General features: G+C 45.7%; 1 protein-coding gene and 1 pseudogene across 2 annotated transcripts in view; both read right to left on the bottom strand.

The window, feature by feature from the left end:
• Nucleotides 1-19572, bottom strand: part of USP4 (ubiquitin specific peptidase 4) — a 51003-nt gene extending 31431 nt beyond the window's left edge. Inside the window, exons 1-6 of one of the 2 annotated variants that reach the window (XM_065885635.1) lie at nucleotides 19471-19572; nucleotides 17521-17648; nucleotides 13557-13687; nucleotides 12019-12145; nucleotides 11247-11392; nucleotides 11057-11118 (exon numbers count right to left, since the gene is read on the bottom strand). In XM_065885635.1, coding sequence (XP_065741707.1) covers nucleotides 11057-11118; nucleotides 11247-11392; nucleotides 12019-12145; nucleotides 13557-13687; nucleotides 17521-17648; nucleotides 19471-19571 — 695 coding nt within the window. In that variant the 5' untranslated portion in view covers nucleotide 19572. The remainder of the gene's footprint in view (nucleotides 1-11056; nucleotides 11119-11246; nucleotides 11393-12018; nucleotides 12146-13556; nucleotides 13688-17520; nucleotides 17649-19470) is intronic. The other variant, XM_065885636.1, reaches the window with a different exon arrangement.
• On the bottom strand, nucleotides 10774-11023 carry LOC136128930 (26S proteasome complex subunit SEM1 pseudogene; annotated as a pseudogene).
• Nucleotides 19573-25575: the final 6003 nt, after the last annotated feature.

The raw sequence follows: 25575 nt of genomic DNA, 5'->3' as shown, positions 1-25575 counted from the left end.
TCTTTGAGAAGATAAACAAAACTGATAAACCTTTAGCCAGACTCACTAAGAAAAAGAGGGAAAGGACTCAAACCAATAAAATTAGAAATGAAAAAGGAGAAGTTACAACAGACACCGCAGAAATACAAAGCATCCTAAGAGACTACTACAAGCTACTCCATGCCAATAAAATGGACAACCTGAAAGAAATGGACAAATTCTTAGAAAGGTATAACCTTCCAAGACTGAACCAGGAAGAAATAGAAAATATGAACAGACCAATCACAGGTAACGAAATTGAAACTGTGATTAACAATCTTCCAACAAACAAAAGTCCAGGACCAGATGGCTTCACAGGTGAATTCTATCAAACATTTAAAGAAGAGCTAACACCCATCCTTTCCAAACTTCTAAAAAATTGCAGAGGAAGGAACACTCTCAAACCCATTCTATGAGGTCACCATCACCCTGATACCAAAACCAGACAAAGATACTACAAAAAAAGGAAAATTACAGACCAGTATCACTGATGAATATAGATGCAAAAATCCTCAACAAAACATTAGCAAACAGAATCCAACAACACATTAAGAGGATCATAGGGCTTCCATGGTGGCACAGTGGTTGAGAGTCTGCCTGCCATTGCAGGGGACATGGGTTCATGCCCCGGTCCGGGAAGATCCCACATGCCACAGAGGGGCTAGGCCCGTGAGCTGTGGCCGCTGAGCCTGTGCGTCCGGAGCCTGTGCTCCGCAACGGGAGAGGCCACAACAGTGAGAGGCCCGTGTACCGCCAAAAAAAAAAAAAAAAAAAGATCATACACCATGATCAAGTGGGATTTATCCCAGGGATGCCAGCATTCTTCAGTATACACAAATCAATCAATGTGATACACCATATTAACAAACTGAAGAATAAAAACCATATAATCATCTCAACAGATGCAGAAAAAGATTTTGATAAAATTCAACAACAATTTATGATAAAAACTCTCCAGAAAGTGGGCACAGAGGGAACCTACCTCAACATCATAAAGGCCATATACAACAAACCCACAGCAAACATCATTCTCAATGGTGAAAAAACTGAAAGCATTTCCTCTAAGATCAGGAACAAGACAAGGATGTCCACTCTCACCACTATTATTCAACATAGTTTTGGAAGTCCTAGCCACAGCAATCAGAGAAGAAAAAGAAATAACAAGAATACAAACTGGAAAAGAAGAAGTAAAACTGTCACTGTTTGCAGATGACATGATACTATACACAGAAAACCCTAAAGATGCCACCAGAAAAATACTAGAGCTAATCAATGAATTTGGTAAAGTTTCAGGATACAAAATTAATGCACAGAAATCTCTTGCATTCCTATACACTAACAACGAAAGATCAGAAGGAGAAATTAAGGAAACAATCCCATTCAACACTGCGACAAAAAGAATAAAATACCTAGAAATAAACCTACCTAAGGAGGTAAAAGACCTGTACTCAGAAAACTAGAAGACACTGATGAAAGAAGTCAAAGATGACACAAACAGATGGAGAGATATACTGTATTCTTGGACTGGAAGAATCAATATTATGAAAATGATCATATTACCCAAAGCAATCTACAGATTCAATGTGATCCCTATCAAATTACCAGTGGCATTTTTTACAGAACTAGAACAAAAAATATTAAAATTTGTATGGAGACACAAAAGATCCCAAATAGCCAAAGCAGTCTTGAGGGAAAAAAACGGAGCTGAAGGATCAGACTTCCTGACTTCAGACGATACTACAAAGCTACAGTAATCAAGACAATATGGAACTGGCACAAAAACGGAAATATAGATCAATGGAACAGCATAGAAAGCCCAGAGATAAACCCACGCACCTATGGTCAACTCATCTATGACAAAGGAGGCAAGGATATACAATGGAGACAAGACAGTCTCTCTTCAATAAGTGGTGCTGGGAAAACTGGACAGCTACATGTAAAAGAATGAAACTGAACACTCCCTAACACCATACACAAAAATAAACTCAAAATGGATTAGAGACCTAGATGTAAGACCGGACACTATAAAACTCTTAGAGGAAAACATAGGAAGAACATTCTTTGACATAAATCACAGCAAGATCTTTTTTGATCCATCTCCTAGAGTAATGGAAATAAAAACAAAAATAAACAAATGGGACCTAATGAAACTTAAAAGCTTTTGCAAAGCAAAGGAAACTACAAACAAGACGAAAAGACAACCCTCAGAATGGGAGAAAATATTTGCAAATGAATCAACCGACAAAGGATTAATCTCCAAAATATATAACAGTTCATGCAGCTCAACATTAAAAAAACAAACAAGCCAATCCAAAAATGGGCAGAAGACCTAAATAGACATTTCTCCAAAGAAGACTTATAGATGGCCAAGAAGCTCATGAAAAGCTGCCCAACATCACTAATTATTAAAGAAATGCAAGTCAAAACTACAATGAGGTATCACCTCACACAAGTCAGAATGGGCATCATCAGAAAATCTACAAACAACAAATGCTGGAGAGAGTGTGGAGAAAAGGGAACCCTCTTGCTCTGTTGGTGGGAATGTAAATTGATACAGCCACTATGGAGAACAGTATGGAGGTTCTTTAAAAAACTAAAAATAGAATTACCATATGACCCAGCAATCCCACTACTGGGCAAATACCCAGAGAAAGCCACAATTTAAAAAGACATACCCATGGGCTTCCCTGGTGGCGCAGTGGTTAAGAATCCACCTGCCAATGCAAGGGACACAGGTTCGAGCCCTGGTCCGGGAAGATTCCACATGCCACAGAGCAACTAAGCCCACGCGCCACAGCTACTAAGCCTGCGTTCTAGAGCCCGCAAGCCACAACTACTGAGCCCGAGTGCCACAACTACTGAAGCCCGCGCGCCTAGAGCCTGTGCTGTGCAATGAGAAGCCACCCAATGAGGAGCCCACACACCGCAAGGAAGAGTAGCTCCTGCTCGCCACAACTAGAGAAAAGCCTGCACGCAGAAACAAACACCCAACACAGCCAAAAATAAAAATAAAAATAAATAAGTAAGACACATGCACCCCAATGTTCACTGCAGCACTATTTACAATACCCAGGTCACGGAAGCAGCCTAAATGCCCATCAACAGACGAATGGATAAAGAAGATGTGGTACATATATACAATGGAATATTACTCAGCCATAAAAAGGAACAAAATTGGGTCATTTATAGAGACGTGCATGGATCTAGAGACTGTCATACAGAGTGAAGTAAGTCAGAAAGAGAAAAACAAGTATCATATATTAACGCATATATGTGGAAACTAGAAAAATGATATAGAGGAACTGGTATGCAGGGCAGAAATAGACACACAGATGTAGAGAACAAACGTATGAACACCAAGGGGGGAAAGTGGCGGGGGTGGTGGTGGGGGTGGGATGAATTGGGAGATTGGGACTGACATGTATACACTAATATGTATAAAATAGATAACTAATAAGAACCTGCTACATAAAAAAATTAAATAAAAAAAATTTTTTTTAAAAAGGAAAGTTTTTTTTTCCCTTTCACCTCCCCATGGCTATTCTTCTGTTCTTCTTTAGTTTACAAATCCCAAGTTTTAGTTAGAGCCCTTCTAACTGCTAAAAGGCATTTCCCAGCCTCCTTTGAAGCCAGGTGTGGTCATATAATTGGCCAGAGATGTAAAGGCAGATCTTCTATGTGATTTCTGGGAAATTTCTTTAAAAGGAAGGGGCAGGGCTTCCCTGGTGGCGCAGTGGTTGAGAGTCTGCCTGCCGATGCAGGGGACACGGGTTCATGCCCCAGTCTGGGAAGATCCCACATGCCACGGAGTGGCTGGGCCCATGAGCCATGGCCGCTGAGCCTGCGTGTCCGGAGCCTGTGCTCTGCAACGGGAGAGGCCACGGCAGTGAGAGGCCCACGTACCACAAAAAACAAAAAAAAAAAAAGGAAGGGGCATGTCCTTCTTCCCGATTCCTCCTCAGTTACTTGAATGCAGATATGATTGGTCCATCTCCAGCAGTCATCGTGGACCCTGAGTTGACCACCTTTAAAGTTGAAGCCATGCACAGTAGAGCAACATGACAAAACAGCTGGATTTCTAATAATAGCAGCATTGAACTGCCCACCTCAGAAATTCTTTTTGGAAAGATATAACCATCTACATTGCTCGACATACTAACTTTCAGGTCTTTCTTCATTGCTACCAGAGCTTGCCTAATCAATACAACATATTATATAAAAGATGTAAATTCTATTTTTGTATTTCTGGTAGTTACTCCACTAACTTACTAGGATCTATAACTGTTTTTATTTTTCCCCATCAATTACTTCAACTTATTAACTACATTTCCCTGCAAAAGTAGTTCAGGACATTCTCATCTCTCTTTACTGCTTCCTGTCTCCTCAACTGTCTTCCATGTTGGGATTACCCAGTATTTACTTCTGGATTGTTACTGATAAAGGCTGCTTTCTTAAACCTTTCTTCTTACTATTACTAAACTTTTTTTAAACTTTTTATTGAAGTATATTATATAGAGAAATATATACATTATGAGAGTACAAAAATCAAGGCATTCCTGGGAATTCCCTGGTGGTCCAGTGGTTAGCACTTGGCGATTTCATAGTCATGGCCTGGGTTCAATCCCTGGCTGGGGAACTAAAATCCCAAAAGAGGCATGGCACAGCCAAAAAAAAAAATCAAGACATTCTCACCAAGCGAATACCCCTATATAAGCAGTACCCTCAGACCAAAGAACAGGACAGCACCACCCCCCAGGTGTCTTCCTCACGCTCCCTGCAGTCATGATTCTTCTCTAAGCTAATCTCCATCATGACCTTGACACCCATAGATCAGTTTTGTGGGTTCTTAAGCTTTATATCAAGGGACTCAAACAGTATGCCACGTTTTGTGTCTGGCTTCTCATTCACATGGTTTATGAGACTCAATGTTGCTGTGGCTGGAGAGAATTCTATTGCATGCATACACAATTTATCTATCCATTCTATTTTTGGTGGACATTTAGGTTAGCTCCAGTTTGTGACTATGACAAGCTGTGCTGTCATGAACATCTTTGAATGTATCTTTAAGTGAATGTGAGATATATTTCTGTATGCCTAAGAGTGGATTGCTGGGTTGTAGAATATGCACACAATTCGTCATTTAGTACTTGTTGCTAAACCTTCTAAAGTCACTATACCAGTTTATATGCCCCATCAGCAAGGTCCAACACCTCTACAACACTTGACACTATCTGTCTTTTTCATGTAACCATTCTGGGGGATGTGCAGAAGCATTGCATTATGGTTTTAATTTGCCATTTCTGGATGACTGCTGAGGTTGAGCACCTCTCCATATGGTCGCTAGCCACAAGGTAGCCTCTTTTTTTTTTTAGCCTCTTTTTTTTTAAAAAAAATTTATTTATTTTTGGCTGTGTTCAGTCTTCGTTGCTGCACATGGGCTTCCTCTAGTTGCGGAGAGTGGGGGCTACCATTTGTTGCAGTGTGCAGCCTTCTCATTGCGGTGGCTTCTATTTTTGCAGAACATGGGCTCTAGGTACACAGGTTTCAGTAGTTATGGCATGAGGGCTCAGTAGTTGTGGCTTGCCACTCTAGAGTGCAGGCTCAGTAGTTGTGGCGCACAGGCTCAGCTGCTCTGCAGCATGTGGGATCTTCCCGGACCAGGGCTCGAACCTGTGTCCCCTGCATTGGCTGGCAGATTCTTTTTTTTTTTTTTTAAAGCTTTTTTTTTTTTTTTTTTTTTTTTTTGCAGTGTGCAGGCCTCTCACGTTGCGGAGCACAGGCTCCGGACGCGCAGGCTCAGCGGCCATGGCTCACAGGCCCAGCCGCTCCACGGCATGTGGGATCTTCCCGGACCGGGGCACGAACCTGTGTCCCCTAGCATCGCAGGCGGACTCTCAACCACTGGCTGGCAGATTCTTAACCACTGTGCCACCAGGGAAGTCCGGTAGCCTCTTCCTTAAAGTGACTGTTATAGGTTTTCTCGCCCTTTTTTCTAGAAGGGGTGTCTGACTTTTTCTTACTGACATTAAGGGGTTTCTTTGAAATTCTGGATATAAACAATCTGTCAGACATACGTACTGCAAATAGCTTTCTCACTCTGTGGCTTGCCTTTTCACTCTTTTAGAACAGTCCTGAATTTAAAAGTCATCCACTCGGGCTTCCCTGGTGGCGCAGTGGTTGAGAATCCACCTGCCTATGCAGGGTACACGGGTCGGAGCCCTCGTCCAGGAAGATCCCACATGCCGCAGAGCAACTAAGCCCGTGAGCCACAACTACTGAGCCTGTGCTCTAGAGCCCACGTGCCACAACTACTACAGCCCTCGCGCCTAGAGCCCTTGCTCCGCAACAAGAGAAGCCACTGCAATGAGAAGCCTGCGCACCACAACGAAGAGTAGTCCCCACTCACCACTAGAGAGAAGCCCGCACACAGCAACGAAGACCCAATGCAACCAAAAATAAAAATAAATAAATTTATTTAAAAAAAACAAAAACCTTAAGAAAAAAAAAGGTTATCCACTCTATCCATGTCCTCCTCTATGGTTTGTGGTGCTGTGTCTTGTGTAAAGAATCTTTGCTTACTCCAAAGTCATAAAGTCCTTGCATTTCTGGTCAACAGAACACTTCACTAGTTGTATACTCTCCCTTGCACCTTCTGGATTTTACTGCCTGCTCCTGGATGTTAACACTACTTCCCCCAAGAGGTTTTCAAAGAGGAGCTCTGTGTAGAAAACTTTCTAAAGTCATCTATGCCAGAGAAAATTATCTTTACATTCAGATAACAGTTTAGTAGGTTTTAAAATTCTAATTTTTGGGCTTCCCTGGTGGCGCAGTGGTTGAGAGTCCACCTGCCGATGCAGGGGACACGGGTTCGTGCCCCGGTCCGGGAAGATCCCACATGCCGCGGAGTGGCTGGGCCCGTGAGCCATGGCCGCTGAGCCTGCGCGTCCAGAGCCTGTGCTCCGCAACAGGAGAGGCCACAACAGTGAGAGGCCTGAGTACCACAAAAAAAAAAAAAAAAAAAAAATTCTAGTTTTAAAGTTATCTTCCTTTGGGACTTCCTTGATCGTCCATTGAGCAAGACTCCACACTCCCAATGCAGGGGACCCGGGTCTGATCCCTGGCTGGGGAACTAAATCCCGCACACGTGCCGCAACTAAGAGCCGGCGTGCCGCAACTAAGAGCCACGTGCTGCAACTAAAGCTCCTATGTGTTTGGGCTTCCCTGGTGGCACACTGGTTAAGAATCCACCTGCCAATGCAGGAGATATGGGTTTGAGCCCTGGTCCGGGAAGATCCCACATGCTGTGGAGCAACTGAGCCCATGCGCCACAACTACTGGACCCAGCGCACCCTAGAGCCCGTCCTCTGCAACTAGAGGCCACTGCAGTGAGAAGCCCGCACACAGCAAAGAAGAGTAGCCTCCAGTCGCCGCAACTAGCATGCAGCAATGAAGACCCAACACAGCCAAAAATAAATAAATAAATTTAAATAAACAAATAAATAATAAAGATCCCATGTGTCACAACTAAGACCTGGCACAGCCTAAATAAATATTTAAAGTTTTCTTACTTTGATACTGAAAAAGTATCTCCTAGGTCCATTGTGGCTCTTGGGAAGTTTGATATTAATCTGCTTCTCACTGTGACTTTCTCTTTCAAACAGATTTGACATTTTCCCTACATCTTTGTTGTTAAATTTCAATCTAACGTGTCTTGGTGTGGGCTTTGTTTTTTCTGTCATGTTTAGCATTCTTTACATTTAAGATGTATCCTCGGACTTCCCCGGTGGCACAGTGGTTGAGAGTCCGCCTGGCGATGCAGGGGACACGGGTTCGTGCCCCAGTCCGGGAAGATCCCACATGCCACGGAGCAGCTAGGCCCGTGAGCCATGGCCGCTGAGCCTGCACGTCCGGAGCCTGTGCTCCGCAACAGGAGAGGCCACAAGAGTGAGAGGCCCGCATATTGCAAAAAAAAAAAAAAAAAGAAAAAAAGATGTATCCTCTTTCACGATTTCTGAGTAACTCTTGGTCATTATTTCTTCTAACATTTTCTTCCCCTGTCCGTCATTTCCTCTCTGCTTCTGAGATTCCTATTATCTGGACACTGGCATTTCTACTCCCATCCTCCACAGCACTTTTCTTCTATTATCTTCCACCTCCTTATCCCCTAGAATTCTTCAACCTGACCTTCCGACTTCTACACTCAAGTCTTGAGCTACATCCATTCTGCTACTCAACCCAGCCCCTGAATTCTCTGTTTCCACGTAGGTATCTCCTTGTTCCTCTTTCATGTATCCATTTGCTCTTTTTCTTTAGGATTTCCATTATGCTTCTTCCGTCCTCCTAAGCAGCTGGGAATATGAATTCTGCTCCAACTAGCACAACATGTCAATTTGTCACTTTCCTTTAATGACTATACTTGTCAGCTTCTCGTTGTGGCTCCCTGTGAGCCATTCACCAGGTGAGATCACCCTGCTCCTCACTCACCATACCCCTCAAATGAGCTCCCCACCTCATGGAAAGGCAAAGATGGAAGCTAGAGTCTCACAAGGATCACAGGCCAACCACCGCAGCATCTCTTGGGCCTTATCCCCTCAGCTCTCCTGTCATCCCTCCAAGCACCAGCCATAACAAACTCCTGCTGGCCTTCAACCAGGCCTGCTCTGCCTCAGGACTTCTCCATCTGCTGTCACCTCTGCCTCACAAAGCTGTTCTCCACACCACACTCACTGCTGATTCCCTCGCCTCCTTCATGACCATGTTCAAATGGTACCTCAGGGGGCCTCCCCATCGGCCTGTTTAAATATGCCCAAAGCCTTAGCACTTGCTTATTTTCTTCCCTGATTTTTTCCCACAGTACTTGTAAATCTTCAGACGTGTATTTTTTAAATTTATCTATTTTCTGCTCACTGAGGATAGAAACTTTGTTTTGTTTATTGCTGTATCCTTGGCATCTAGAACAGTGTCCGGCACTACTGAGGGAGGAGGGAGGCGAATGTGACTTAGGACTTCTGCTCTGAGCTCATTCACCATTGGACACCCTCTACCAGGAGACTCAAACCTTCAGGGCATTTCAATGAGGCACTCCTCTTTTCCAAAAGCTGTTTCCCTTCACTGGAATCTCTTAGGCCTGAGGGTGTGGAAGGGATGGGGAAAAGCATCAGTAGGAAGAGAAAAAGGCACAACTGAAAACAGTCTCCCTTGGCCAGTACACACAGGCTCTTCCACTCCAAGCTGTCAACCCTACCTCACAGACTAGAATCCAAGCACCTTCTCCCAAGGGGGTTGTCGCAGTTTTTATGTTATTTTCTCTTGGTTCTGTGGCATTTCCATTCCAAGAAGGGAGTCAGCAGGCTGGGCTAGTATATTTGTTTCCTATGGCTGCTGTAACAAATTACCACAAACTTAGTGGCTTAAACAACACAAAGTTATTATCTTACGGTTTTGGAGGTCCAAAGTCCAAAATTCTTCTCACTGAGCTAAATCAAGGTGTGGGCTGAGCTGTGTTCCTTGGTGGGGGCTCTAGGGATTTCTAGAGGCTGCCCACCTTCCCTGGCTCATGGCCAGTTGAGTCTTTCTCACGCTTCACCACTCTGACTCAGCTTCTGCCCTCACATCTGACTCTCCTGTCTCCCTCTTTCATTTTTAAGGACCCTCATGATTATACTGGGCCTACCCAGATAATTCAGGATAATCTCCCCATCTCAAGATCCTTAATCACATCAGCAAAGTCCCTTCTGCCATGTAACCTAACATATTTACAGGTTCTGGGGATTAGGACATGGACGCTGGGGAGGGACATGATCATTATTCTGCCTACCATAGCTATTTTGTCATCTTCTCAAGAACTGGTGACCAGAGTTTCTTAAACTGAAGTCCATGGCTAGGCTTCAGGGTGTCTGTAAAACCCTTGAGATTATTGGCAAAATGTTGTGTCTTCCTGCACGTTTCTTGAGAGAGAGCTCAGAGCTTTCATCATTTTCAAAAGAGCTAAGAGCCCATTACTACAAAACAGTCACTGTCCAGGGCCTGACCGAGGGAAGAAAGCAAAGACCAACACTGTCCCCATTAACTACTGGAACACAGATACAATTCCCCCATCTTATACCATAAGAAAAATTCAACACTTCTGTCCCCTTCTCAGAACATGCATTAACTTCACACCACACATGAACATCTCCTGAGACAGAGCTGCCTGGAGCCCCAGTTAAGGAGCAGAGTAATTCCCGCAGCGAATGACGAGGACAACAATGAGAACCAGGCCCCTGGGTAAAGATGGGATCCAACTATTACCTTTAAGTCATGCAAGACCCCATGCCTGAGCCCTCTTCTCTTCCATCAAAGCCTCTAACTGTAGGTGGAGAAAATAAATGCCCTTGACAGAGACAAAGCCACCTCTTGGCAGAGCAGATCCTGGCCCAGATCCTGGCCTCTTCTCTTCTCCTTTCATTCGCAACAAGCAGAGGCTCACTGCCTTGTTCACACACCTGACAGCTTCCCCTGAGATGGTTGCCCAGCATGCTGCTTACCAAAAGCCAGGATTATAGACTCTGGATACATAATTGAAAATGTTTTCATCTGATTTAGAATTTTTTCTTTTTTTTTTTAGATCAAAACATTTACTTTTTTGTGTTACAAAAACAAAAATAAATCCAAGGAGGTAATGAAATAAACATTTTTAAAGTGTCCCATCCTGGGTTCTCTGCTCTAGAATTTAGTAAACAGTTCAAGTTTAGGTTGCTTCAGCACTTATGGATGCTATGATGTCTCCATCTTATAACCATGTTTCTCTAGTTCAGCTCGTAACTGATTGGAAAAGTCATCCTCTACACTGTCATCATCCCAATTATCCTCCCAGACATGTGCATCTTCATCTTCATCTAAACCAGCCCAGTCACAGCCGCCGCTGCCGTTGCAGCCTCCCAGGCCGGCTCTATCATAGAGACTAGAATTTTATTTTCTTAGTACAAGTAACTGCCTTAGGAAATAGTGTCTCTCTTACATCCATGTGCCCAGCTGCAGGGAGAAAAAGTCCACTTACTTTGACTGCAGGGTCTGCCTTGGCCAAGTGCCATCTTCGTTTTGGGGCTCAATTACTAGCACCTGAGTGAAAGGGGAAACCATATTAGGAATGTGCAAACCATCTCACTGTTGACATGCTCAGAACCAAGATACCTGTCCACACACCCTGGGCAGAGCTGTCTGCTGGGGCATGGTTTGGGCCCTCCTACCTGACCCTGGTACAGCCCAGCATCCTGCACAGTGTTGTCTAGCTTGCTCAACTGCTCGTAGGTGTTGCTCATGTATTTGTTCCACAGCCGTGTCTCACGGTCCACAGGGATGTTGAACAACTTCCGCATTTCCTTCTCAATGGTTGCTGGGGACAGGCAGAAACATCACTCAGGGCTTTCTCCAGAAGCAAGGCCAGCAACAGCCATGGCAAGCTAATGTTCATCCTCCGTCCTTTTCAGATGGTCACTGGATGCTCTGGATCAAAACTTCTGACCGACCTTAGCCCCTTGGTGACTCCTAAGGCAAACATCTTCCATGGCATCCTCTTACACTCATACAACCAAAAATTGTCCCTATGCTTCCCATTCTTTAATGATGTGGGTCCCCATTTTTAGCACAGAAGCAACATGGAAAAGTCAGAAAACTTACCTTTGGAGGTAAGATAGATTTGGTTTCAAATGCTAGCTCTGCCGTTTTCTCACTGAGATTTCTGCATTAAGTGACATTAATCTCTCTGAATCTGCATTTCTTCACCCTTCTTACCGTATGTTAAGTGGGCAGAGACCATGCCCAGTGTTTTATACAATATGATTCCCAGGCTTAGCTGTCCACAAGAATGCCCTGGGGAGCAGGCTCCCAGGTCAGGACTGGTAACCACAACCCGAGATGATTTGGGTAACAAGTCTGAAGAGGGTGCCCCAGCTTCCCTCTCATTAGCCACAATGCCCTGCACTCTCACTGGATACCTGGAACTCCAGCCCAGCTACTCACCGATGGTGTCTGACTTGCTGAAATGGCAACTCAGCACATTGGTGGGGTCACTGTTCTCACAAAGCTTCAATTCCAGCAAATACACCTCCACCTTGCAGTGCTTGACAAACAGGCCATGCTCTACAACCTGTAAACAAGAGGCACGGGTGAAGGAGCAGTGGTTCTACATCAGGGCAGTCTTGGAAGCAACATGTCTCATCAGTGGCAAAAGGCACAATCCACATGATAATCAGTTTCCTTAAGTGATAGGGGGATCAGAAGTACAGATTTTTAAAGCCACTGGCATCTGTCCTAGTTTAAAAACCTTACTTCCACTGATTAGGACCAACCAAGAGCATCTGGATGGAACCAGAGCTGGCAACAACTGTGCACAACAGGAAAGTCATTGTTCATCTCTTAGTGGGTATCATGATGCTTCCCCTGCAGGGTCTGTGGAATTAAGAGGCCTAGAGAATACAGTTAAAGCCCTTGGCAGCACGCTCGCCACATGGCAGGACTATGGGCAGGTGCAGACATCTGTGGGAGGCTGGCATGCCCCTAACCATTTGATACCTAACCCCTCTTGGAGTCCCAGGTTTCAAGCTGGAGAAAGAAGGTAGTTCTGGCCCTGAAGAGCGACTCTTAGAAGCTTGGCCTCAGGACTGCAGCCTCTTCCTACTCTGCTAAGAAGGGAAACTAAACACCAGGCAGAGTAAGAAATTTACCCAATGCCTACGTATCAGGAGTCATGTGGACTCCTGTGATGTCCCTCTCCAGTGGGATAAGCAAACAACTGTGGGAATCAGGCTGGTGGTATTCTCACCAGTCCTGTCTACCAGAGAGGCTAACAATCTGGGTTTCTCTCCCAGGGCCTGCCTTCCAAGAGACTGTTCTCTTGGATATAAAACACCTGTTTTCCGAGGTACTCAACAGTGTGACCAGAGATTCTTAAGCACAGGGAGAGGGACTTCGCGGGTGGGGCAGTGGTTAAGAATCTGCCTGCCAATGCAAGGGATACAGGTTCGATCCCTGGTCCGGGAAGATCCCACATGCCGCAGAGCAACTAAGCCTGTACACCACAACTAATGAGCCCGCGAGCCACAACTACTGAAGCCCACACGCCTAGAGCATGTGTTCCACAACCAGAGAAGCCACTACAATGAGAAGCCCGCGCACCTCAACGAAGAGTAGCCTCCGCTCACCGCAACTAGAGAAAAGCCCACACGCAGCAATGATAGACCTAACACAGCCAAAAATAAACAAAAACACCAAACAAACAAAAAAGCACAGGGGGAAAAGCAATATCAGAAAGGTTAAGTTAAACAAGAAGCAGTACATTACTGTATATCCATACGACCCCAAGTGAACTTTCTCTCACAGAACCTTCCAGAATGTGCTCTCACTGCACCGCTGGACATATCCCAAGCCACTGGGCAGCTGTGATGTCTGGAGGCCTCCATTCAACTTCTTACGTATGGCCAGTACCCCAGGAAACCAACACCAGTGTCAGGGAGCACTCACAGACACTGACCAGCAGGTGTAACAATTCATGTACTCACTTTTCTGACAATGGGCTGCTGGCCTTCTACACAGCCATACCAGTTTAGTAACTTATTCCAGGCCTCAGCTGGGACCAATACATAGTCCAATTCGTCAATTAAATGTTCTTTCAAGGTCTGACTCTCAGGATCTGAAAACGGAAAACAGCACATAGCTCACTGCTTTTCTCCCCAGAAATGTTTGTTTTACATGATTCTTATGTACTTTTCAGAAACATGAAAAGCATTTATAGGAACAAGTATAAAATTCCAAAATTCTGTCACTGGAGTTTTTTTTTTTTTTTTTTTTTTGTGGTACGCGGGTCTCTCACTGTTGTGGCCTCTCCTGTTGCGGAGCACAGGCTCCGGACGCGCAGGCTCAGTGGCCGTGGCTCACGGGCCCAGCCACTCCACAGCATGTGGGATCCTCCCGGACTGGGGCACAAACCCGCGGCCCCTGCATCGGCAGGTGGACTCTCAACCACTGCGCCACCAGGGAAGCCCCAGACCTGGAGTCTTTAGCCATGCTTTCTGAACATTTTATGAGGAACTTGTATTTCTTCCATAGTTGGAGGGAGAAGGAAAAAGAAAAGAGAAAAACTCCAATTTACACTTTCAAAGTGCTTCCAGATTCCACAATTAAAATTGTTTACTATGAATATTTAACGTAATATTCTGCTTAGTGAAACTGCATTAAGGTCAGATATCATCTTCCTTTGAAAGATTTACTAAGAAAGCAAAGAAACAAATCATTGAAGTTAAATTTATTTTACCAAGAGTCATTTAGCATTCTTAGTTTTCAACACTCCAAGTGAAAACTCAGCTGGACATCGGCCATGTGGAGGGAGAACACCTTTAACACGTTAAGCATCCATCTTACACCCCACACGGAGGCAACATGACTGTGAGTCAGAAAAAGACATCCATGGTCTGAAACATACTCTCTCAATGGAGGACCAAGGGACTGGATCAAGGGAAGACTAATCATCTCCCATCAAGGAAGCCTCCCTGCTAAGCCTGTGCCCATCTACACCCACTCCTGCAGTAGTGGAAGCCACTGTTCTCCTCCAGACAAATGAAGCCATGAAGCCAGGGAAGCAAAAAGTACCCAAAATGGTGCAACTCATCTGTAATTCAAGGCAGACAATGTTAAAAACAAAAACAAACAAACAAAAAACAACAAAACAAAACAAAACAAAAAACCAAAAATGGCATGCACAAGGTGACCAGGGCTTCCTATCACCTCTCCCACCAGTTTACACCCTACCCCATGAGGTCTTCTGCCCTTCCTCAGGGTGAGTTTCAGATCTGATCCATCTCTGCCTTTTTCATTTCCAAGGAAAAGGGAAAGGAACTAAACAGGCTTGGAGAACAGGAATACCAAGGTGAGAAGGATGAACGGAAAAACAAAATGTGGTATATACACACAGTGGGATATCATTCAGCCTTTAAAAAAAAGAAATTCTGACATGCCGTTAACATGGATAAACCTTGTGGACTTTATGCTAGATGAAATAAGCCAGTCACAGAAAAACAAACACTGTATGATTCCACTTACATTAGGTACCTAGAATAGTCAGACTCTAGGGACAGAAAGTAGAATGGTGGTTGCCAGGGGCTTGGGGGGAAAGGAGATTGGAAATACTATTTAATGAGTATGGAGTTTCAGTTTTGTGAGATAAAAAAGTTGTGGAGATGGGTTGTGCAACAATGTGAATATACTTTACACTACTGAACACTTAAAAATATGCAGATGGTAAATTTTATGTGTATTTTACCATAATTTAAAAGAAAAAAAAAAGTGGCTCCTTCTCACTGATGAGCCAACCACATCCCACAGCAGCTCTGGCATGATTAATATTGACCGACCACCCCTTTTCTATTTAGCAACAGAAGGATGGCACAGGGCTAGTACTTATCAGTCTACCTGAAACAAGAGCTTCTGAAAAAAACTGACACCTAAACTCCAAGGTTTTCTCTGATTTGCAAATTAAAACTCATAAAGGTTATTCACTTGTCTTACTTGGAGACATACACCTTCATTTCTAACACTAAGCACTATGCAGATCTGGCCACGCAGCAGCCAGAAACCTTTAAAGGTGGGAAAGGAACCGAGAGCTTTTAGCATCATCAACCCCAAGTACATCAATTCTTACAAGGCTTTCTCCTCTGGGGCTCAGTGACAATTTTCTCAAAATGTCATTCTTATGACACTATAGGGCAAACACAGGAACTTAACTGGAATTTTCAATGCAGTTCACTATATTCACTTAAAACTGGATCAGTCCAAGGGCAGCATGCTAAAAAGCACACATGAGTTTTACAAAAAGGATTTGGACTCTGCAAATTTCTCCAACAGAGGCAAATAAAGGCAAAAAAGGAGAGCACAGTTTGGTCTAAGCATTGGGACTCCAGATATACAGCAGGGACACAAATGGAAACAAGAGAGGGGTGCTCTGCAGACATTAGCAAGTTGCCCTTCCCCCTCCTTCCTACAAGTTCAAGAGCCCCTTCTAGGTCATTCCCATGACCCTAGGTGGAAGGCAGCCAGACTGGGACTGGCAGGTGCCTGGAGAGCCCAAGAACTAAGAGGGTGGCCCTCACTGGCCAGAAATAGACCATTCCCACACTGTCAATGTTCCAGGGTCTGAACAGAATGTACTTCTCACTTCCCAAGCACACAACAAATGTTTTGAGCCTAAGCCAGGTGACATCAAATTGGAAGACCGCAGAAGGAATGCTTGTCCTTAGCTGAAGGTCAGGCAAAATTACTTCAGAGGGTCCCTCCAGCTCTAGCATTCTCATCACCAATACTATTAAAAGCCTTAAGAATTCTCCTTTTCAAAAAAAAGAGGGAAAAGGACAAAATGCAAACACAATGCAATGATCCTTTGGGGTAAATTCATGGTATACTGCCACCATCTGACTTACATCAGTAAACAAAGCCTATGACATTACTGTCATTCAGACCTCCCCTAAAACAAGGTACATGCTGAAGCACTGATAATTTTTAAAAACACTCAGGTAGTGTTATGTACTTGAATCAAGCCTCAAAAGCCTCATGCACTGTCTGCCTTCCTGCTGCCCTGATTGTGGGCCCAGGCAACAGATCACCTCTGTCGTGGTTGCAACGGAGTCTAAAGCCAGGCAGAACAAAGCCTAGGAAAGGCCAATTGCCATTTCTGTGCATCTAAAGGTGCAAGCCAAGCTCAGGTGTGTCATACATCACTTTTTCAGTCACTTCTTCCATTGGGAACTGACTGTGATCATAACTCTACTAACCTTCCACCTCCCCTTACACTACTTCTATGACAAGCACGGCCATCACAGGAATGCTTGATGAATGTTGACAGGTCTACAATTTATTTCACTGCAAAGGTAATACAGAAAATTCTGGTTCCCAAATTTCAGATTCCAGATGCCATTTCAAAATGATATCCTAGGGCTTCCCTGGTGGCGCAGTGGTTGAGAGTCCGCCTGCCGATGCAGGGGACATGGGTTCGTGCCCCGGTCCGGTAAGATCCCACATGCCGCAGAGCGGCTGGGCCCGTGAGCCATGGCCGCTGAGCCTGTGGGTCCAGAGCCTGTGCTCCGCAACGGGAGAGGCCATAACAGTGAGAGGCCCGCGTACCGCAAAAAAAAAAAAAAAAAAGATATCCTATTTCTTTCCATTGAATACACTAATCTAAAATCTGAAATCTCTAGCAGAACTAATTTGAAAAAAAGAGAAAGAGACAGGCAGACAGAAATTTAAAATGCTAGAAGCACACTCTTACCAAGAGCAGTTAATTTAGGGAAAAAAAGCAGCTTAACTTCTCCATGAGGGTCTGCATAGACTTCTGCTATAGACACAAGTCAAGGACACTTGTTTCTATCCCCTCACAGTAGCAAAGTCAGGTTCAAGATATCCATGTTACAGATAAACATGACCTCAGGCCACTACCCAGGTGGACATTTCAGTTAGATTAGCAACAGGATACTGCACCTGAAAAGAGTCCGGAGTTATCTATCGGGCCAGGAAACAGATTATGTTCACCCACACTGTACATATCCCAGCTGTCGAAGCCCACATACTTCTTCCACTGCTTGAACCACCGGCTGTCAATAAGATACCTAGAGAAAGACAAAAATTTACCATACCAGACAAGCTGAGCTTGTAAGTTCCTGCAGCTGCTCCCTCAATTTTTTTATGGTCCTTCCACTTGGGGAGCAAGCAACCCCCACTGAAAAACACACTTTGAAGAGCAGGAGCAGGACCAGGCCCTGCATGGCACAGTGAGCCTGGCCCAAGGCAGACATCCATTAAGTGAAATGATTGTTGAAAGAATCCATAAATGAAAGGAAGGAAATGACTGGCTTCAAAATGCTTGTTTAAAGAAATTCTTTCTATGGGGAAAACCTTGTTTGCTAATGACCATGTCATTAATTTCATAATGATCTTTGTAGAGGTCCTTGTCCAGGCAGACAGTTTGGATACATTGCTTTGCTTGATATGAAGAGCAGTAAAACAATTTTCTTTCTAAAAATGAGGTAATAACATCACACACTTCAGTTTTCCTCTGAGGACCAAACAAGGTATCAAAAAATGTGTTTGCGTGTGTACATATATGTGTGTGTGTATACATACACACACACATACATGTACACATATATACACGTACATACATACATATAATATTGTCTTGGTGTGTTTATCTTGTCAAAAAAGCATTAAGTTGATCTGGTTATATTTTAGAAGTATCACCATGCTGTTTTAAAATTAAGACAGGAGGGGAAAACCTCTGTAGGGGAACAAAGCACAACAATTATATTGGTGAGTCCTTCAAATTTTACAACCAACACACTTGAGAGATCAGGCAGCTTCCCCAAGGCCACAAGGATCCATAAGTATATCCAAATCTCTAAAATGCTCTTTCCCCTCCAAACACTTTTAGTGTGTGATTTTAGTCTATGTGAAACTTCTCTGCTTCTGCTGAGTATTTTTCATGTGCCACCACTACTCAGGATATCATCTAAAAGTACTTCTGCCTGCCCTGCCTCTTTCACAGCCTGGCTAGCTCAAGAACACTGTAAAGACTGAATTCTTCCTAATCTCAATGCTTCTCTTTCCTGCTCAATTCCTCTGTCACTATAAGGGGCATTATGACCACTACCATAGTTTCCTAAAGAGGGTTGATCAATCATATTCAATGCAAAGACAAGCCCCAGTTTTCTGCTCCCACACAATAATACCACCCAGGAATCTCTTCACTAGTGTAAGTCCTGTCCCTTCTACTAGACAATTTATTAGGAAAAACTTCCTCAGACTTGCTCTTCTAAATCCTGGTCTTTTAATCCTCTTTTTAGTTAGCCTCTAGGCTACCTGCCTCTCCCACTCTGAAATGCTGCCGCCACAATTATTTTTGACATCTGCTACCAAAATAACCTGGGGCTCTCAGACATTTGTTCAGCCTCTGACCTTGACGTCTGTTCGGCAGTTTACAAGTATCTACTTCGGATCTACGCCTCAACCAACTGAAGGCAGAGGCGCCAAATATCGCTACCCTGGTTTTAATAGTAAGGAATCAGGGTCTGTGAGGTGTGGACGCCTTCGCCCAAAGTCACAAAGCGAGTCCTCAAAGGTAAAGACCTCTCCTCAACCTGAAGGTCCCCGTGAGCGTTCCGCTTCGGTCCATCCCGTAGCCCTAGCTTCCGCCGGATCCGCCCCGTGGGGCTCCGAATGGACCGGGACGACCCTCAGCTCCACCCACGCTTTCCCAGAGGTAATCTAGGGCTCCCTCCCCTAGAGGGAGGGGCGGGGTTCAAGCCACTCTCTCAGGGTCACTAACATCGCCCCCGCCTGGCCCCTGCCCAAGCCGGGAAAGAGGGGCCGGACCTGAGCGTCCGAGCGCCGGCCCCTGGCCCTGTGGGGCGGAAAGGCGGGCCCAGCGCTCACCACTGCGCCCCTCGTTGGAGCGTGGTCCTCATTAAGGCCCCGAGCTCGGATTTCTGGGTCTCCGCATCCGGTCGCTCACAACAGCCCCCGCCTTCCGCCATCTCGTCCGTGTCTCCGGCCCTACCGGCCCGGACATCCGCCTCGCGCACAGCGTGCTGTGGTCCGCGCCCACGCACGCACGCACGCACGCACGCACACGCGCATGTGCGCGCGCCCAAGCCCCTCCCTTCGCCGCGGCCCGCAGCGCCTGCCAGCGTCTGCCTTTCCAACACCCACGACGCGCCGCCCCTCTCCCGCCAGGGCGCGGTGGAGCTGGGAGGGGGGCCGGAAGGGAGGCGGTGCGTAGATGAAGTCGGCGCTTCCTCCGCCTGGCAGGTCTCGCAGCTTGGTGGCCGTCCGGCACCCCTTTCCCTGTCCAACCCGGTGATCTCAACGAGTCAGACCGCAGGCCCCACGGCCCTTCCGGCACCCCCTTCCGGCCAGCGGTGTTATCCTGGTCTTAAATAAACGCAGCGCCAGGTGCGAGAAGCCCTGGAACTAGATTTTCTTGTTTTCACTCCGGCCAGTCCACTTTAAGCAGAGACCTTAGGCAAGTCTTTAGCTGCCCAACGTGGGCTCCAGGTCCCTGTACGGGAGACCCTACAGGGATTTTGGAGAGTGCCAGGTGCACCAGCGCTTTGGGACCGGGACTCGACGGTGTGGCCTAGTCATTAGCAATACTGTCCGTCTGGACGCCAGAATCACTTGGCCCAGGCTGAATTCCGCAAGCCCTCCACTGAGCTAGCTGCTTACTTTGTCAGGGAGGCAGGCAGCCACAGAGGGGCGATAGCAACGGGGGTGGGAGGAGAGGACTAGGTGTATTCTCCCCATTAGATGTCCAGGCTGCTGATTTGTTGCTACAGCAAGGTACAGTGTCCTCAACACCGTATGTTTCCCACTCGACCTTGCATACAAAAAACACAGCCCTCCTCCTGGAGGGGGAAGTACACCCAGAGCAAGGAGGAGACCAGGCAGCTGGCTTAGGTGAGTCTACCATTTCCCGTCCTCAGAGAAAAATAAGACCCAGTACCTGCCTTGATATGATCTAATAGAGGAGAGGGGATCTTCCACAAATAGCCCCAGCGCCAAGAAGTGCGTGATAAGCACCGTTACAGGCTATGAACCAAAGACTAGACCCAGAGCTGTGAAAGGGAGACTTTGACTTAAGTATCTTTTGAGTGTGATTTCTTTTTTTTTTTTTTTTTTTTGGTCTACGTTGGATCTTCATTGCTGTGTGCAGGCATTCTCTAGTTGCGGAGAGCGGGGGCTACTCTTCGTTGAGGTGCACGGGCTTCTCATTGCGGTGGCTTCTCTTGTTGCAGAGCACAGGCTCTAGCCACGTGAGCTTCAGTATTTGTGGCACGTAGGCTCAGTAGTTGTGGCCCACGGACTTAGTTGCTCTGCGGCATGTGGGATCTTCCCGGACCAGGGCTCGAACCCATGTACCCTGCATTGGCAGGCTGATTCTTAACCACTGTGCCACCAGGGAAGTCCCGAGTGTGATCTTGAAGAGAGCATAGAAATGACGGTGCATATTAAAGGAGAGGAGACTAGAGGGGTCAAAGAGAATTTCTGGAGCAAGCAAGGAAGAATTAAAGAGTGAAGATTAGGCCAGTTGAGCTGGGCACAGACTGAAAGGACCTGAGAGCTAAAGCTAGAAGGGAGGCCGGAGGGACCATATGTCCTGCCTTAAATGGCGCACAGATATTGTAGGAGGTTGAAGAGCAGAGAGAAATAGCTGAGGGTGCTTTATGCCTACAGTGGTGCAGCCCAGAGACCTACTAGGAACCTTTGGAAAGGTGCCTATGAGGGAGGAGAGGAGAAACAGATGAGCCATGTTCAGTGTTGGGGGTGGAAGAAAGAGCTGGCCTGGTGAAGCTGTGGTAGGTCATTTGAACAGATTTACTATTTTTATGTTGGGTTTTGGCTAATTGAAATTAATTTGCACTACTAGGACATCTATCACACACCATCTGGTAACAGAGGCCTTTTGGCCGTTGGGTAGATAGCAGGGGAAAGTAATTTGGAATTAAAACTGCCTGAATAACCACATAGCAGTTAATCCCCTGCAGATAAGAGTTACCATCACGTGATAATTCTACATCTGGGAAGCCAACCCTGACACCCCAAGTGCCCTCCTGTGAAAGTTCTTTGAAATTGTTAAAAATGTTATCAAATGAGAAACACTGCCTTTAGTCCTATTTATAGAAGAAGAAAGTTGGGTTACTGACATGACTTCAGAACCTACATTACAATGTCTGCTTGCTTCTTTTTTTAGCAGTTTCTCCTATACCATTTATGGCATGGGTCAGAGTCTTAAGGAAGTAGGACGGGTTGTCAGCACCACTAGAAAGAGGGACAAAACCTAATTATAAAAATGAAAACTTTGGAAAATCTTTTTAAGCCTGGATCTCTTCAGTGCTATTAAATAGCTGTAAAAATAGTACACTAATTATGGGTAGTCCCTAAAAATTTATATTAAAATTATCAAGTGCCAGTAGTTAAAATGCAAGGAATAATGTGAAACTTCATAATCAGATCACCATTATTTCCAGTTTTAAAACTTAGTGAGTTTGATTATATGTTAAAAACTGAGAACTAGAAACAATGAACATCTGCCTGTGTGTTCCTGGTGTTGTGAGAGTGACCCGCGGATTTGGGAGGAAAGGAGTTGAGTGATTCAACTCAGGAGACATCCTGGCCCCAGGACTGTGTCCTCTGTTGGGCCATTTCCCCTAGGGAGAGGTATGGGCCTAGTAGGCCCCTCTCTTGGCCCCGCAACCAAACCCCAGAACTGAACAACTCACCTGTTACCAAGGGAGCTTGGAGCACAACAACAGGAAGGAAAGCAGGAAGAGAGCTGGAGGCGACAGGTCTGGCTGATTGGTTACAGACTATGATCTTGGACTGTGATGATCTATCTAATTGAGGGTTTGTAATGTCTGGGTGTGTGAACTTTAAGTTTTATTTGGTTCCAAATCATAAAGTTCTTGCCTTGGCTGGTACTATGGCTTGCTCTAAACCTACCTGGAGTTGGCCCTCCCCAGTCACCCTTGGTCCACACTTGGCCGGCAATCACAGAGCATGTGTGGCTGTATTCACAAATACTGGGCACCTTTTTTTTCTTTTTTTTTCGGCTGCATTGGGTCTTTGTTGCTGCGTGTGGGCTTTCTCTAGTTGCGGTGAGCGGGGGCTACTCTTCGTTGCGGGGCGTGGGCTTCTCACTGCAGTGGCTTCTCGTTGCAGAGCATGGGCACTAGGCGCATGGGCTTCAGTAGTTGCAGCACGTGGGCTCAGTAGTTGTGGCACGCGGACCCTAGAGAGTGCGGGCGTCAGTAGTTGTGGCATGCGGGCTCAGTAGTTTTGGCCCTCAGGCTTAGTTGCTCCGCGGCATGTGGGATCTTCCCAGACAAGGGATCGAACCCGTGTCCCCTGCATTGGCACGGGGATTCTTAACCACTGCACCACCAGGGAAGTCCCTTGGGCACCTTTTGATTAGAGGTGGCATCAGGAGAGAAATACTTTTTTTTCCTTCTTGCCTGTGCTTCCTTACCTTGCCCAGGGGACTGTGAAAAAGTGAAAGGCTCTAGAGGTACATTTTAGAAGAATTAAATGTCTTATCAGTGACACTTTCACCTCTGTTACATAAGCGTTGGGTTACTGGGGAAGGTGACAGAGGCAAAAAACTGAATGAATCCTACAGAAAGGACGTGGGATCATTTTTCCCATGTTGGATATTCCATTCTGGTTATGCCACTGTTGGTAGCTAGCCCTGATTGGGTGGGGAAGGTGTTGTGTCCTGGGCCCATGTGTGGTCATGTCTCCTCTTCCTGCTCTAATTCTGTTACCATCAATGTCTTAACCTTAAATAAGCATTTAGATATTAATTGTATGTGTCATTTTCCCTTTGCACAGAGCAAATTCTCCATAAGCATTTCTTGGGTGAATGAATGAAAGAATTATCCAGAGAGTAGTCATTTTTTTCATTTGACTGATAATCTGTTATGTCCTCACAGTCCCTACCGTCCAGGGGTTCCCAGCCAGTGAGGTTGGGGAAGATGTTTTCACATGTAATTATAGTGTGTTGTGTGATAAAAGTGCTAGAGGAACATGGAGGGTGATGCTGTAGACACTTTGCTAGGAAGGAAACATAAGCAACTGGTGTAGGAAGCAGAGGTATGCTTAACATTAAAGATGAAAAAAAAAGATGAAAAAAAATTAAAGACAAAAAAAAAGGAAGGGATTTCCCTGGTGGTCCAGTAGTTAAGACTCTGCACTTCCAGTGCAGGGGGTGCGGGTTCGATCCCTAGTCGGGGAACTAAGATCCCACATGCTGCGCAGCGGTGAGGCCCCCCAAAAAAACCAAAACAGTATGCTTAACATCCCCCCTGACCTTTGAGGATGCATGATGAGTCTGCCAAGGAATCCTGAGGGGACCAGGGCTTCTTTAGATTCACACACATGTACACAGGTATAGCCACGTGCTGGGGACAGAGGAGGCTGGGGTAATAGGTGCTTCTTCTGCAGGGAGGCTCAGATTCCCTCCACTCGCCTCCCTGTGGAGTCAGGTAGCCTGCAGGACCGTAGGACCACCCAAGGTGGGCTGCCCCTGCCCCTGGATACTGCCCCAACTCTGGGCATTTGGATTAAGTGAGCCTGTTCTATGGTCTCCTACCTTGGCCTTGCTGGCCACGGCTACACTGAACCTGGGAGGGGTGCTGGGAGTGGGGTTTCTGTCTGCAGGATGAATGATAGAAGGGCTACTGGGCCTCTGCCCAGCACATCACTGTCATGTCCTGTCAGTTTCAATGCTTCTGGATGCAACTAACAGAATACCCACCAGCAAGTGGCCCACCTAGTTAGTGATTTTATTTTTGTTTTTTCACGTGACAAGTCTGGATTTGAGTTCTTGGGTAGGTCAAAACTGAAGGATGTCAGATCTCAAGTTGGCTTCTCTGTTACCCACAGGGCCAGTGCCCATGAGCCCTCACTCCTTGGGCAAGAACTTCTCTCATCTGAGCTCCTGCTTCCCAATCCAGCAGTGCCTGATGCCCAGTAACTTATTGACCATCTCCAGCTGGGCTTTATTTTAGTGCCAGCCCAGGTGTGTCACACCTCTATGAAAGCATGCTTATCTAGCCTATTTGGTGATTGTAATAACAAAAACCTGCCAAATTCAGAGTACTCTGACAGGGATCCCTGCCCATTCTTTAAAAATCCATGCTGTGGGGCTTCCCTGGTGACACAGTAGTTGAGAGTCCGCCTGCCGATGCAGGGGTACACGGGTTTGTGCCCCGGTCCGGGAAGATCCCACATGCCGCGGAGCGGCTGGGCCCGTGAGCCATGGCCGCTGAGCCTGCGCGTCTGGAGCCTGTGCTCCGCAACGGGAGAGGCCACAACAGTGAGAGGCCCGAGCACAGAAAAAAAATTAAAAAAATAAATCCATGCTGTGGATGGATTTATTTCTGTTGTGGAAAGCTTTAGCAAGTATTTTTTACTCAATATTACCCCAAAGTTAAAACTTATGAGAAAAGGCTGATCAGGCCAGGAATGCCTCACTGAAAATAAGCTTATTTTAAATGTTGTTTGTGGAACTACATCGAGACAGAATGAGGAAGTCATGTGATAAAGAACTAATTGTGCAATAAGTGCCTGACCAAATGAATTTTATCAGATTCTTTTTCAGCTTTGTTGAGGTATAGTTGACAAATAAATTTTAGTGTGTACATTGTGATTTAATATACATATTTTATCAGATTTAATGTTTAAAAAAAAATTTTAAACCAGCATTTCTGGAAGAACTGCTAAAATAGTGGCTTCTGAACCTACTGGGTAACAGCACGACCCATCCTCTTCTCAGAAGACCTGCAGCCTAAATGCTGCTGCCTGCTCCCAGATCAGGCAGTGTCCCAGAGGCACTGCTACCAAAGGCCAGGACCTCAGGCAGGTTCACTGGGATTCCTTCACTTTTACTTGTTAATTTGAGCTGCTGATTCACAGTGGGGTGGAGGGGGTGCAGGTCAGAGCCAGTAGCAGTTGCATGGTTGAGTGAGAAAGAATGTGTGT

This window comes from Phocoena phocoena, chromosome 10 (genome assembly GCF_963924675.1).
Source record: "Phocoena phocoena chromosome 10, mPhoPho1.1, whole genome shotgun sequence".
NCBI classification, from domain to species: Eukaryota; Metazoa; Chordata; class Mammalia; order Artiodactyla; family Phocoenidae; genus Phocoena; species Phocoena phocoena.
The sequence above is the reverse complement of the archived record's forward strand: the minus strand, read 5'-3'. Positions and strand labels throughout refer to the sequence as shown.